The sequence below is a fragment of the Verticillium nonalfalfae genome (genome assembly GCF_003724135.2).
Source record: "Verticillium nonalfalfae strain VnAa140/NRRL 66861 chromosome Unknown scaffold_118, whole genome shotgun sequence".
Lineage (NCBI taxonomy): Eukaryota > Fungi > Ascomycota > Sordariomycetes > Glomerellales > Plectosphaerellaceae > Verticillium > Verticillium nonalfalfae.
The window spans coordinates 25,234-40,016 of record NW_021167343.1 but is presented as its reverse complement, the minus strand read 5'-3'; the positions used below and the strand labels follow the sequence as shown (position 1 = coordinate 40,016).

The following is a 14,783-nucleotide window of genomic DNA, read 5'->3' as shown; positions in this document are numbered from 1 at the left end:
CGCCGCTCGTACGTCTCCCGAGCTCGCAGCCACGTCATGCCTCGATCCCACCCAGTGCAACGTCCTCTTGGGGACAAGATTATGGATGAGGGATCGAATCTTAATTCAAGTGTAGAAAGGACGTATAAAGGCCATCGTCCATCGACAGGTCAACAACGTCTAGCTCACGACATAGCTGCATCACTCACCTTCGCTCATTTTCCCTTGCACCACCTTTCGCGATGAAGCTCCACGTTCTCTCCTTAACAACCTTTCTGCTTCATGCAGCCACACTTCCCCAGGCTCTGTCCCTCTCTCCCGACAATGATGCCCTTCTTTACAAGTACGCCACAGATGGCCCAGTTACCCTGTCCAGCGACGGCCAGACCCCAGGCATCATGATCCTCGACTTTGGTCAGAGCTACGAGGGCCACCCGACTTTTGAGGTCCTCTCTGCGACGGGAGACACCTCTCGCTTTGAGGTCACATACGGCGAGTCGTCCGCCGCCCTGAACTTGTACATGGTCTGTCACTGTCCAAGCCGAAGTCTGTGGTGTTTTCACTAACCAGTCCGCAGAGCGACGGCCCCTTGGCCTTGGCAGCAGCCATGGAAACCCACCGCATCAAGCGATACAACATCTCGACGCCCTCAGTCCAAGAGGGCCGTCTCATTCAAGGCGCCTTCCGCTACCAGAAACTCAACCTTTCGACTGCCGGGCAACTCGTTCTTCAGAACGTCGGCGTCAAGCAGACAGTCGACACTACGCCCTTGACTGAACTCCCCGGAGCTTTTGAATGCTCCGACGAGGACCTTACACGCATCTGGCACACTGGTGCTCGCACTGCCCAGCTCACCGAGATCCTCAAGAACACCATCCCCGATTTCTGGGTGGTCAGCGAAGAAGGCTCACTTGTCGAGAGCCTCGCTGCTCAGCCCCTTGATGCTGGCAGTAGCCTTGTCGAATATCACGTCTCGTTCGAGGTCAAGCCTGTCACTGGCGCATTTACGCTCGCGGTTCTCCAAGATACGTTGAGCAATGGCATCGACATCATCTGCGACTTCACCACCGGCAGAGTGGAGGCCATCCTTGAGCGTGCTGTCATTGCATCAGCGGATCTGGCCATCTCTCCTCCTCTTGAAACTTGGCTCTCTGTCAGCGCCACAGTTGCGATGAGTGACATCCAGGTCTCCATTGGCAACGCAACAATTCTCTCCTTCTCCCAAGACCAACGCGTCTTCGGCTCATTCGGCTTGGGTACCCCCTTTGCCCACTCGGCTTACTTCCGCAACCTCGTCGCGACGGACCCTTCAGGTGGCCCCATCTATTCATCGACACTGACCGATCGCGGCTTCCTGGATGATTTCCTCATGGGCGCCAACCCAGCCGACACCATCGTCGACGGCTCACGCAGAGACAGGATCGCCTACAACGGAGACCTCGACATTGCCCTCGCAGCCACGTTCGCCAGCACCTACGGCCTTTCCTTTGCCCAAGGCTCCCTGGATCTCCTGGCTTCCTTCCAAATGACGCCCGGCTTCTTCAGCCCGACAGCCAAGATCCAACAAGGCCCGCTGCCGGAGATCATCCCAGTAAATGCCACTGGCCTTATCGGCTATTCCTTCAACCTTGCCACGGCCCTCGCCCAGAATTACATGGTTACTGGAGATGTGGCCTTTGCGAAGAAGTGGGCGCCCGCTGTCGTCCGAATGCTCGACTGGGCAGACTCTCAGACCAAAGATGGCGTCTTCACCCTCGACGATGCCTCCCTGACCGGCGACTGGAACTACTACGACCCATCCCAAACGGGCGCCAGTTCCAAGTTCAACGCCGTCTACGCCTACTCCCTGCAGCAGTGTCTGAGCTTCCTTCAAGCAGGCGGCGTGCAGACTGATGTCTACGAGGCCCGTCTGGCCAGTCTCCGCCGCGACATCCACACCCGCCTCTTCGACGCCTCCCTTGGCGCGTACGTTCTCAGCTCTGAGATCCGCGGAGGCTTCGCTCAGGATGCGCAGGCCATTGCCATCCTCGCCGGTATCCCCCAAGCCAACAACGTCTCTGGGACAAGCATCCTCGCTACCATGCAGCGCGAGCTCCTCCTCCCCGCCGGACCTCTGGCCTTCTCCAACTCGACGGCCGCAGCTGGCTTTGCCCGGAAGATTAGCCCGTACGCATCATCGTACCATCTCCGTGCGGCGTTTGAGGCAGGCGACGCAGCTGGTGCCGTGGAGCTGATGAAGAGGCTCTGGGCTCCCATGGCGAATCCTGCGCATGTCAATTACACGAACAGCTTCTGGGAGACACTTGACCCGGACGGCACACCCGGCCTGGGAATCGGCACCTCACTGTGTCACGGGTGGGCTGCTGGTCCTACAGCCGAACTCAGCAGGTTCGTGCTGGGTGTGAGACCTACGAAGCCCGGCTTCGCTGAGTGGGAGGTCAGGCCGATGAGCCTCGGGCTGGAGTATGCCAAGGGCAGACAGCACACGGAGAGGGGCGATATCACCGTCTCTTGGGCATTTGACGATGCTGGCCTGGTGCGGATGAACGTCACTGGACCGGAGGGCGGTTTGGTGTACCTGCCCGAGCCCCTGCTTGTCCCTTTCAACGAGTCCACTGTCACCGTCAATGGAGAAGCCGTTACTGCGAGTGACTTCCCGGTTACAGTCAGCGGGGAAACTGTGATTGTGCAGACGAGGTCTGGCTCGGGGTGTGGAAAGAGAGATGATGGGAAATCTCGTGTCGTTCGCAGGTGATTTTCAGGGGTCAAAAGCACTATGCTTCAGGGGCTGCAGGCTGGTGGGCTCACTGTCATCTTTCGCTGGGTCCTTGGCTTTAGGGGCTGTCTCGGAGGGCCTTCCCAGCCGCCAACGGTCGGCAGTTCCGTACCCTTTGGCTTCTTGTGTGTAGGCTCGAGTTATGGTCATTCCGAGTTGCAATCTATGGTGGTAGCCTTGTGCTTCGACTTCTCCACTCTAATGGGGACCGCGTTGCCATCAGCTGGTGGTCCTGTCGCTGTATTTCGAACAGGAGGCACTCTGGCAAGCACTGGACCCGCCGACGCGCCTTCGGTGTCACGGATGCGAGAGGCAGGTCGCCAACTCAAGGCAAGCAAGATACCAAGATCCAGGTGGAGTATCAACGATTGTGTATTTTGAAAGGCATGAAGGCACAGACAGGTCTAGAGATAGTGGTCGATCATGCTGCGGTAGGCCAGTGCTTCCCCATCATCATCCGTACTCGTTCTGTACAACTGTCCAAAGTCCTTCGTAATGTCGGCTTGTTTATTGTCGAAAACTCTATAATGCTTCGGATTTTTGTCATTGAAAGGCACTCCGAGAGATGTGAGAACCCATCTCCATCGATCGAGCATCGAGCGGGATGGCTTCCCCATTGACACGACTTTTGATTGTTAGTTTTGTCCCAGGTTGTGGAATGGGTCCTCTTACAGATCCGCAACATGCCGACGGCGAGCTTGCGACAAGTGGAAGAATTAGAGCACTTCGCATCTGTTTCGTAAACCTGAGGGTCGAGGTGGACGAGGCGATAGCCAAGCACAAAGTCTGCCAGTTGATGGGCATCGAGCGTCGCAGTGTCGGTTGGTATTTGGCTCAATTGCAGTCGAAAGGCCATCTCGAGTGATATGATGAGATTTTGGACATCTTCCTCGGTGTTGAACGTCAGGGGTTCCCTCAGAGCCCGCCCGACAGGGGCCTCAAGAGGAAGACTCGTTTCGTAGGCGCATTCCAATAATTCGAGGTAGAAGGGCTCGACCAGTTGCCAAGTCGACGTGGGGCTTTCCAACGCGACCAACACCCTCAACAACGCGCGGAGAACCTGTGCGTGCCGGATGCCGTCCATAATCGAAGATTGATTCGAGTCGCGAGAAGTCGTTCAAGGGAAGGTACACTGAGGGGATGAAGGTTGTCGACGTTGCTCCATACATCACGACTTTTTCGGCCAAAGCAGTCGTGCTATTTCAACAGCGAGCGACGACCCCAAGGTCCACCTCCAGGCTCGGAACGGGGCCTACCTCACTCGTGCCTGGGCGCAGGACCCTGTCAACCTCATCTCTGGGCAGCATCGGCCAGGTCCAGCACCCCCTCAAGGAAGCAAAGGGTGGGTGCGCGGTCTGCCATCCTGCAAGCCATGGCCCCTGGCCGGAGGGGGGTTTGCCGCGGAGCATCCGTAGCGCAACCACAGGCCGTAGACAAGGCTCCAAGGACAACGACCAAGCTGAATCCACAACCAGGGTGTGCACGTCGAAAAGCAACGCTGCTGAGCGGGCCAGACCATCTGCTCCCATGCATCAGAAGGGGCAGGTGGCGCGGTGATCTCGCATCAGGCTCAGCCGGTGATAGCGTGTGCGTGAGCAGGTCGCGGATGTGGACCGGCTGGCCAAGAGCCCCTGAGGGTCGCTGAGGTAAAAATGCCAGGGCTCGTAAGCGCCCGGTTAACAGGACTGCCAGTGTCTACTCTGTTGTTGGGCATCACTTGTCTCTAACCACTCCTCTAGCTATCTCACTCTTTCTTTCAAACCTGACAGTCTCATCGCGCGGAGGTTCATCAACGCATTCATTCGAGATACTTTACCCTATATCGTCGTCGGTTCTTTCCCAATGCCCGACCTCAACTACCCCTCCCTGCCCTCGGAGGGCTTCTTTGGTACCGAACAGAACCACCAGCAGTATTCGACAGAGACGAAGCACGAGGTCGCCTTTGGCATCGAACAGAACCACCAGCAGTATTCGATACAGACGATGCATGACTTCAGCAGTCCAGCCGTAGCGAATCAATATCTTTTGCCAACTCATAGGATCAATGCTCTCTCTCCGTCAGCCCCAATGCCCGACCTCAACTACCCCTCCCCGCCCTCGGAGGGCTTCTTTGGTACCGAGCAGAACCACCAGCAGTATTCGATAGAGACGAAGCACGAGGTCGCCTTTGGCATCGAACAGAACCACCATCAGTATTCGACACAGACGATACATGACTTCAGCAGTCCAGCCGTAGCGAATCAATATCTTTTGCCAACTCATGGGATCAATACTCTCTCTCCGTCAGCCCCAGTGCCCGACCTCAACTACCCCTACCCGCCCTCGGAGGGGTTCTTTGGCACCGAACAGAACCACCAGCAGTCTTCGACACAGACGATGCATGACTTCAGCAGTTCAGTCGTAGCAAATCGTCATCCACGTCTGCGTAGTTCTGTCTCGGCGAAACGCAAACCATCTCTACCCAAAAAGAAGCAGGTGCCGATAAAAGATCAAATCTACAACGCTTTGAAGGATGCCCCTCGCCACGCTAGGACTGTCAAGGAAATCAACGACTGGATTGCCGACAATACTAAAGCTCGCCCGTGCAGAACTACCGTATCATACAGTCTCAACTTCAACCTCGTGAGTTTTCGCCTCCTTTACACATGGAATAGCAAGAGCTGATTAGGGGCACAGAATGTTTTCAAGCCCGTGAACGGAGAGTGGGTCCTCACGGAGGCGGCCTGCCGCAATGGCTGGGAGAGCATCAAGCAACGGGATGCCGCATTGCTGGCAGACCAAAAGGCATGCGAGCACTACTATGAGAAAAGCTCGCGATATCTGCCGCGGGGACCGCCACGAAAACAGCCACGGTGACCAAAGCATCCGATGAGCATGCCCAATCTTCTAGTAGGCTCGGCCCCATCTTAGCACCTCTTACCGACAGCAGTAGAAGGAGAAAAGCAGCAAACATCCAATCGACCTGTCCTGGTCCATTCCCATGACTCTTCCACTGTATTTTTGTGCGCAAACTTGGGGTTGGTGTGATATTACATGTAGGATCGTACACTTGCAGAGAGAGATATCAAGCTTGGGAAAGCAACAAGTTAAAGTCCCACGGTTTTGTGTATCAGCGGTACATCTCGGAGCCAAGAGACTGCCGGACACCATGAGTCCCATGTCTAGTTTTCAGTTCAGTCAGAAGCCTGCGGTGTCTCTAGGGAGCGCTCCCAGCCGGATGTCTGCGGCGGGACCTCCACGGCAAGCACAGTCAAACAGTGCTTCGCCCAGCAGCCAGACACAGAGGGATGGCCGCTGCCCATGGTCCCCAGCTCACCGGGTGTCTGCCACGAAGCAACCCTCGTCTTGGCGCCAACAGGCCGGCGACCCCCCCAACAAGGGGCTTACACCAGCTTACCTCCTTGGTTAGGCATTATTTATGGCGGATCGGCCAAGGCTAGGGTGCTGCAGCAGCCAGAGTGCAACATACTGCCAAGCTACCCTCAGCTGGTCTGCAAGGGGCCCGCTGATGGCCGGCTCTCGAGCCAATGCAAGGATGTCTGTTCTACGTGCGTTCTCGGGCCCTCAGGTTGTTTCGCCCCGATAAGCTAGTGGCAGACGCCATTACTCCGATCGACATCAATGCAAAAGAACAATTCACCGGTCTGAAGGTAGCTAGCTTATTGGTGGCCAACCTTCAGCGTGAGACCACCGTCATGCAGGCGAGCTCCGGGCATGTCACAAGAGAAGCTAAAGTGCAACGTGGCTTTGATCCACTCCATGCACCATCTAAGCTGTCGTCACGTTGGCAGAGGTTGTCACCGCGGGATTGATCCGGGCTGGGCTGGCATGGAAGCCAGCTAGCGTGCAAGCCGCGGAAGGTCTGCAGCTCTTCGGCTGCATGGGGAAACTTGCGCCATGCTGACGCCTCTAGCGAGGGATGCCAGACTGGGTTTCGAGCTATTTTGCTGAGCACTCGCTGGGTTCGACTGCCCGCTGTCATTTCACTGCGCATCGAGTCTATTGCGCCTCCACCGAGTTCTCAAGGCCGAAGACAGCCGTGAATTTCCCGAGGCCAGAGTTCTGCTCCCTCCATCCTCCTGCTGTCAGGAATGCAACCCAGGCATCACTACCACGACTGCCTGAGCTCAACCTCGCAAAAGCTTTCCCGCCGAATAGCAACCTCGCGGGCCCCACATCAGGGTCCGCATCCCTCCCAAGCAACGGCCTTCCATATCACCCGACACGGCAGCACCACAAATATACTATCAATGAAATAGACTTCATTGTATACTTTCGCGTTGATCGAAGCATGACCTGGAGCACTATATCAAACAAGTTCCGTGATCAATTTAACGTCGACCTCACAGTCAGCGGTACGGTTGTGGTGTGATCCACCAGAATGGGCCGCGGCCAACGGACGTCTATTCAGAGCACACACATGAATTATGTCCATGCACCGGGCCAGGAAATGCTCAGCACCAGGGACGTGCACGCGCGAGATCGTGTTGTGCAAGCTTGAAACACGGACGCGTAGTGCACCATCGCGACTGGACTGTACATATTGCATGTCTTGTTAAGGAAGCGAGCTACAGGGGGACTGCACCTGGCCCACGCGGCCCCGCACGCTCCGTACAGCCGCCCTACTTTCCGCCTCGGAGGATTCGCGCCGACGCCGGCTGGGCCGACCGCCCGGTGCAGGCGGCCGAGGACTCGGCGACGCCGACATCTCTCCCCTCATAAGTAGTATACTGAAGCCTCGGCGACCTTCCTTCAGCCTCCACGGGTGTATGCTGCCTAGCAATCAAAGCCAGCATCAGAGACGCCATCGCCAGGTCTCTCACGAGGTGCACCGGCGTGTTGCCTATTCGTGAAGGATCTCGGCTACGGAATCGGTGCCTGGAGGTTCGAGAGGCTTGACCGGGAGCAAGCATCGTTCGGCTCACGTCTGCGTTCGGCTGTTAGCTGGAGCTGGATAGTCGATCGTGGAAACCTCGCCGCGGACTGACCTGGCCCTGACCATGCAGCCTTAGCGCCGCAACGATTACAAGAGCTTGAACGCATGGCCGGGGATAACTCGCGCTGCACCCCGCATCCGCATTTCCAAATCACCATCGGAGAAGCTGGGACACCTTGACGGCAGTACCGTGGCAGCCGAAATCTCGTCATTCTGTCGAAGTAGGCGCGCCAGGAATGCACACTTGAGCCCGCATGCCACAACGATGGACTAGCTCCGAGGCTCTTCGTCGAGGTCTCGATTGTGATTGAAGTGTCTGTCGCTGACCACACCGGTTGCTCTTCGTCTCTGTACTACGTTAGCACTCGTGTTGTACAGCACCGTAGCTTGAGAAACCCACGGCATGCGGGGGTGTCGCGCCGCCTGAGCCTTTCCAGCACCAGTTGCAGCAGTGTACCAGAAGCCCCTCGCGAGCATGGCTCTCCAGATCTTGCAGGCTCTGTGGAAATTCTGCATCATCTTCTCGCACGTTGCTTGAAATCCCGACAGCTCGCGACCAAAGGTGAAGGCAAGGTTGTGGTCGCCCATGTGCGGCAGCAATAGCCCGAACCCGAGCACTTGACATCCTCCCCAAGCGAAACGCCATACCGCCGTGCGCGCCTGGAAGGCTGTGAAGGCGTCCTGCATCGCTTCCGCACCAGGGTCGCCTGCTTCCCTTCTCGGTGTCAGTTGACTGTGAGCGAATGAGTGGTATGTGCGTACGTTGCATCGTCCCTCATTTCTTTGGCACCTTGGGTACATACGGCGCGCGGAGAGAAGACCAAGTAGAACCCGGAGGCGAGCACCGCAGCGACGAAAGTGCTAGCTAGTACAGCATACAGAAGCCCCATCTGCTTTTCAAGGTTCATCGCGCTCATCGCAATGATCGACGGCGCTTTCAGCAGACAGCTCTTGAGGAAGGCGTTGGGCGCGTCGGACTTTCTGATGCCTCGCCGTGTTTTTTCCGCAGGGCCGGCCATCTTCTTCAGGGCCTCAAAGGACATTGAGTCCAAGCAAGGCTGAACTTCATGATCCCACACAAGCTCCAAGAAGTGAGGAATAGCAATGGTAACGATCTTGTCCCAGACCTCGTCGATTGATGTGTAACGTCGGAGGGCAAAAGGGAGGAAATGGCCTGTAATGCAGATGGTGAGAGCCAGCAAGAAACGAACCAGAGCCGGCGCCTTCACCCAAGTCAGCTGGCGGCTGTGCTCCACCTGCCTCGCTAGTAGAGGGTCAGTTTCGTTTGCTGAAGAATCCATGAGGCAACCATGTCGTCCGCGGACCACCAGGGCCTTGGCCGGGGGTGCTCCCTTTTTAGCTCACCGACGAAAGGCGTTACGACGGCAGCACATAGGTCCGTCTGCATGTGGCAGCATCCCGCGTCCGAAGGTAGGAGGTCGCAGTTACGTGCGCAACACTTGCATATTGGCACGACGTGCATTAAAACGAATACAGAGTGTATGGTGCTATACAAGAGTGGAATGAGATACGACCAGCTCCTCCTCTGTCTCCGCCCGCGTGATGTATTCCTCCCACCGCCTCACCCATTGGAACCGTGTTAGTGTTACCTCTTCACTTTCTTCCCATAGACCAGCCGCAGACAAATTGAGTACTCTTCGCAAGATCTTCGAGTTTTTCGTCGCCTGCACAATGATCGCGCTCTCAGGCTCCATGGGCAACAAGCCTATTGCCCTCCAGAGATCCAACTGTTCCAGTCAGCCAAGAACTGGGTCACCGACAGTAAACTCACTATTGCTTCTTCCAGTTCCATACATTCACCAACGCCGTCGAGTAGCCGGTGTAGGTGCCTCACGCGGACCCGGAGATCCATCCACACCATTCGCTCCTGGCTAGACTGGAGGTTCAACTCCAGCACCCTCTGAAACCTGTTGAGCCATTTTTGGTGAGAATCTCGGCGTTGGAGAAGTTTGATGCAACGCTTTGCCAGGCCTCTGGATTCGTTTTCCGGAACACCCCAATACTCGAGGAGCATGATAACGAGCCTTTGGGCTTCCGAAGGGCCTGCTTTTCTCCACGAGGTATGACGCAAAGGTTTGAGAGACTGTTTGGGCGAGGGATTGCAACGCCTTCTCTTGCCGGCGAGTCTCCTTTTCCGAGCGATGGCCATGCTGATGATCTGGTTCGCGCACGATTTGCGATCTCTTGCAGGAAGGCAACCACCCATGGTATGCATGGGTCCTGCAGTTATATCTCTGGAGGGTCTGGGGCCCCGCTGACCGGCCCGTGGGTACGAATCCCTGGATGTCTCGGTGGAAAACGGGCGCCCAGGCCGGTGTGATGGGGTAGCTGAGATTCGTGCGCGCTGCCGCACACCATCACGGATTCGAGACCAGCCCCTGGCGATCGAAGCAGTCTGGACGTCCTTGATCTGCGGCTTGATACGATGAAAAGGTAGCTCCAAGAAACAATAATGATCGGTCGAATCAGAGCACGACTACAAAGACTTAACAGAACATCGCACTCGAGAACCTTGCCGACAACGACCCCACTGGACCATGTGATCCCAAGACGTTGACATCACAGGCTTGCAATCAGGGCATACCTCGTTCCCTCGGAACTCAAACTTGACATACGTCGGAGGGCACCTGTGGTGAGTTCTCCGATATTTACCACACCATTTGCCCGCAATCTTTCGCTGGCCGCCGCAGCTAAATTCCCTCATGATCCATTGGCACATGGTCTCGAGCCTTGCAATGGTTAGCAGGACTTCCAGCGACACCAGTGTGTACGTACTTTGTTCAGGGGGGTCTGAGGGTGCAAGAGCCTCGTGCGGGAGAGAGTGAGGGAGACGAAGTGGATGCTCGCCGGTGATGGCGAGGCTGCCCAATAAATCATGCATGCCATGGCTCAGCGCCGACATGATGGTGATGCAATATTGGATGTCTTTTCCAAAGGCAAATGTCGGGGTTACTTCCCATTGTCTCGGAGGACATTGCTCCAACGGACAAGTCGGTTCAGGCCAGGGATAGACAAAGTCATCCGCTGTGCGTGACGATCTACCAGGACGTACCAGCGACTCCAGTGTGTATCTATTCTGTTCAGGGGGGCGTGAGGATGCAAGAGCTTTGTACCGAAAGAGTACATCATACAAGCCACGGCCCAAGTCACAAAAAGCCTTTCCTGTTTGGTAGCCGAGCTGCGCCTGTTAGCAGTGGTCTGATGATGATTTCAGCGGCTTTGCGCTGCCGCAGTTCCTGAGCATGCAAGCAGCAAAAAGACTTTCCCAATTAGGTGGACGAACCACTTCTGCAAGGAGTTCCATGCCAAATGAAACATCATTTTGGCACTAAGGTCCCTGACCATGCAAGCAGCAAAAAAACTTTCCTATTTGGGTAGACCAGCCATGTCTTCAAGCTCTCTGCCAGATGATACATCAAACTGATCAGGTCGGCCTCTAGTCATGCAAGTCGCAAAATAAACTTCCTATTTAGGTAGATCAGCCATGTCTTTAAGTAGTTCCCTGCCAGATGATACATCAAACTGATATCACGTATCGGTCGGCCCCAAGTCATGCAAGTCGCAAAATAAACTTCCTATTTGGGAGAGTATCCCACCATTGGTTGGTGATCCTCTTAGGATCACGGACCCTTCTTAGAGCCACCCCTTGCCCCTGCCAGGGTCGTTACTTAGCGGCCAGCCACAACGCTAGACCTGCAGTCGTCTTCACAGTCCGTTCACCTGACCACCAGAACACAAGGTGTGCCTGTTGAAAGAATAGCCGCGCTTATTGTATATGAGTTTTTCAATAAGAAGATCAGCGTCTCGCGGATTACCTCAGCTCTTGCTTGGCTCATTGAAGTTCCCCCCTTTCCGCCGCTTCTGTGACGACCTGAGCCCCGAGACCAAAGGTCTGATGACATAATCATGGCGTCATCATATTCTTGACAACTGTTCCCAAAGCACGTGACATGCCGACTAGCAACTTGCCTAACCTGATCGTCAGCGGCCCGAAGCGCGACAACATCAATTGCTCCGTTGACGATGCGCGACTTTGAGCCCCGTATGCATTGCGACGACAATGAACAGAAACTATCAGGTACTTGCATGACCTCCGTTCGGCTACTAGACAACAGCTAAGCAAGTCTATAGAGCGCCATTGATCTCCTCCGCCGTCGATCCAAACAATGGCTAGCGAGGCAAAACCCGAAACCACCGACCAAGAACCACCCAAACAACTTGAACATGAAGGAGTGGCTCCTTGAGCTTGGACATCAGGTAGGTGGACGAACAACACGCGACCGCTATTCTAAAGGCATCAGGACATTGATTCACTTGACGTGATCCATATCACCGGTACCAAAGGGAAGGGCAGCACAGCTGCCCTGGCAGACTGCCTCATTCGGACGCACTTTCAACACCAATCCCGCCCCTTTTCGGTTGGGCTCTACACATCTCCTCACCTCATAACGGAAAGAGAACGCATACGTATCAACTCAGAGCCAATCTCGGAGCAACTGTTTACGCAATATTTCTTCGAAGTTTGGGATGCACTATACAAGAACATTGGCGACGACACGCAAATGCCGGGGTACCTACAACTTCTCTTTCTGCTATCCGTACATGTCTTCAAGAAAGAAGCCGTGGACATGGCGATCTACGAGGTTCATGCCGGAGGACGTAAGGATGCTACGAATATCTTCAAGCAACCCGTCGCTTGCGGCTTCACAACAATCGGCCTAGACCATGCCGACCTCCTTGGGAACACAATCCAAAGCATCGCAGGGCACAAGAGCGGGATCATGAAGCGCGGCACACCGGCATACTCTGTTGTGCAACCCGAAGCCGTGGCAAGGGAGGTCCTGGAAGACGAAGCAATGAAACTTGGCTGTCCTCTGCAATTTGTCGAAGTTGGCGAGCGGCTGCCGGACCACCCCAAACTGCGGCTTGCAGTGCAAAAGCAGAATGCATCCTTGGCAATTGAGCTAGTTAACGCCTTCCTTCGCCGGCGTGACGATGAGTTGGATGAGGGGGATGTTCTGGATGGCACGCTCCAGTGTGACTGGCCAGGACGGTTTCAAAGAATTCGAAAGGGCACCACAGACTGGTATCTCGATATCGCGCACAACTGTCTCAGCCTCCCAATTGCTCTAGAATGGTTTCGATCGGAGGTTACGTCAAGTATAGGCTGCAGCCATGCTAGCAAACGAATCCTTATCTTCGGGCACGAATCAGCGCGTGATACGCAGGATCTCATATCTACGATTGCAAGGGTTTGCGAGCAGCTTGAGCTTTATTTCGACCTCATCTTGCTCTCGCCTTACAAGCGTTACGGTACGTGAGCTCCGGCTCGTCAGTCATCACCTAACAATGTATAGGTGTTCCGGTCTATGAGTCAACGGTGGATGAGGACGCGGCCTATTGGCGAGGGATCCAACCTCAGACACAGATCGAGTGCAGTTCGAGCTTCAAGGCCGCTGTTGCGAAAGTGGAAAAAAGGCGATTCCAGGGATCCCAGATTCTCATCACGGGGTCGACCTATCTGGTTGGCGAAGCTTTAGCAACACTACGAGACTGAATAGTAGGTGTGTGACGAGGAAAATGGGTTACCAGGGAAGACGCCGTCTCCTGAAGCAGATGGCTAATGAAGCACCGACGTATGCAGGCCAGACCGTTCCAAGCCCAGTGATGTGGAAGCGACGACCTGTGTTGCGACACAACAGAATTGCGAAATCCTCAAGACTCCTGGCTTCCGTGTAGTTCCTCTGACGATACATCAGATCCGACTTGGAATACTTGATGATAGCGTCTGAGTAACCTTCCGGCCACATCTCCCTTGAGAAGGTCTGCGCTTGATCCCAAAGCTCAATGGCATGACTAGGATCTCCAGTAAGATGTTCCACCATCGCAAATGCCACCATGACCCTGAACCTGTTAATCAATCCAACCTTCTTCAAACCTCTTTTGTCCCCAAACTTTTGCCAGAGATGGCCCAGCAAATCCTTGGCTTTCCCCGTCAATCGAACCACCTGGGTCGGTACTTCATTATCGCAATTGCTCTGAAATCCCTGCGTTGCTATACTTGCGGCTTCCGTCGTATAAACTTCTGCCAGTGCAAGCTGTAGTCGGCTTACATTCCTTCCTTCCGTAGAAGAGTTCGGTGCTCTTGCCGAGTTCAAGTCTTCGAGAAGGGTTGAGGTAGCGAACCCGAACATCCCTAGCTCGCAAGCCACGGCACTGTGTTGAGTGGTGAGCTTGGGAGGACTGGGTATCCAACTAAGCAACTTCAAAAAGCAAGCATAAGCGTCTCCGAACTTTCCTTCGTAACGAGCAATCTCGCCCTGGAGATAAGCGATGTCGTGCTGTTGAATTCGTTCAAGTTCTGAGACATCATCAGGGTCTCTTGGGACAAACTGATTCAATGCAAATCGCGCCTCTTCAAATCGTTGGAGGTCGACCAGGAGACGTGCTTCGAAAAGGTACATCTCCCCGAGGTAGGCATTCGTTTGCTTGTTCGTGGCCGGGAACTGACATATGGTAGCACGGATCTCCAGAAGTTGCGTCTGCGGATCGACTTCCTGCGATATGCGCGCCAACGCCATCCTCCTCAAGTTTAATCTTGCCAGGTTGGGATTGAGGCCTGCAAAGCTGGAATCATGTGGCTCCAGCACCTCCTGAGCGGCGTCGAGAATGCTTTTCTTCCATTCCACGTTAAGGAAATATGATGCCGACAGTGAGACGTTGATGGCCCGAAGGGTTTGAGGGTAGGTGAAGTCCCTAGAGATCCGACGTTTGCGGAGGTGGGGAAGAACATGCTGGAACTGGGATATAAATTCAAGAATGATCGCAGAAAAGCTGTACCAGAAGAGTCAGCAAAAAGACAAAGAGAGCTTATGGCAGAGCAAGCCTACTTCGTAGGTTCGAGCTGGCGGTGCTCGGGGAAGACATGAAGAACAGCCATTAGGGCCATCGATCGCCACTTCTCCGAGTCTGGTGTTGATGTCAAGATACAGTCTTGCATTCCAGGAGCAAGGCAGAGGTCTGACTCCGATTGTTGGACGATACCCTTGTCCTGGAGAATGTGGATAGCTT

At 55.0% G+C, this 14,783-nt stretch overlaps 2 protein-coding genes across 2 annotated transcripts; one reads left to right on the top strand and one right to left on the bottom strand.

The window, feature by feature from the left end:
- Positions 1-221: 221 nt before the first annotated feature.
- D7B24_000996 (uncharacterized protein) lies at positions 222-5,611 on the top strand (the record flags this gene model as incomplete). The annotated part of the gene is made up of 5 exons (XM_028635241.1): positions 222-503; positions 557-2,627; positions 3,965-4,097; positions 4,495-5,377; positions 5,432-5,611. 5 exons carry the CDS (start codon positions 222-224, stop codon positions 5,609-5,611), a joined length of 3,549 nt encoding a protein of 1,182 aa, XP_028492179.1.
- Positions 5,612-7,961: 2,350 nt separating this feature from the next.
- On the bottom strand, positions 7,962-10,614 carry D7B24_000995 (uncharacterized protein; the record flags this gene model as incomplete). The annotated part of the gene is made up of 3 exons (XM_028635240.1): positions 7,962-8,406; positions 8,454-8,955; positions 10,488-10,614. The coding sequence occupies 3 exons, from the start codon at positions 10,612-10,614 to the stop codon at positions 7,962-7,964; spliced, it is 1,074 nt and encodes a 357-aa protein (XP_028492178.1).
- Between the last annotated feature and the right edge of the window lie 4,169 nt (positions 10,615-14,783).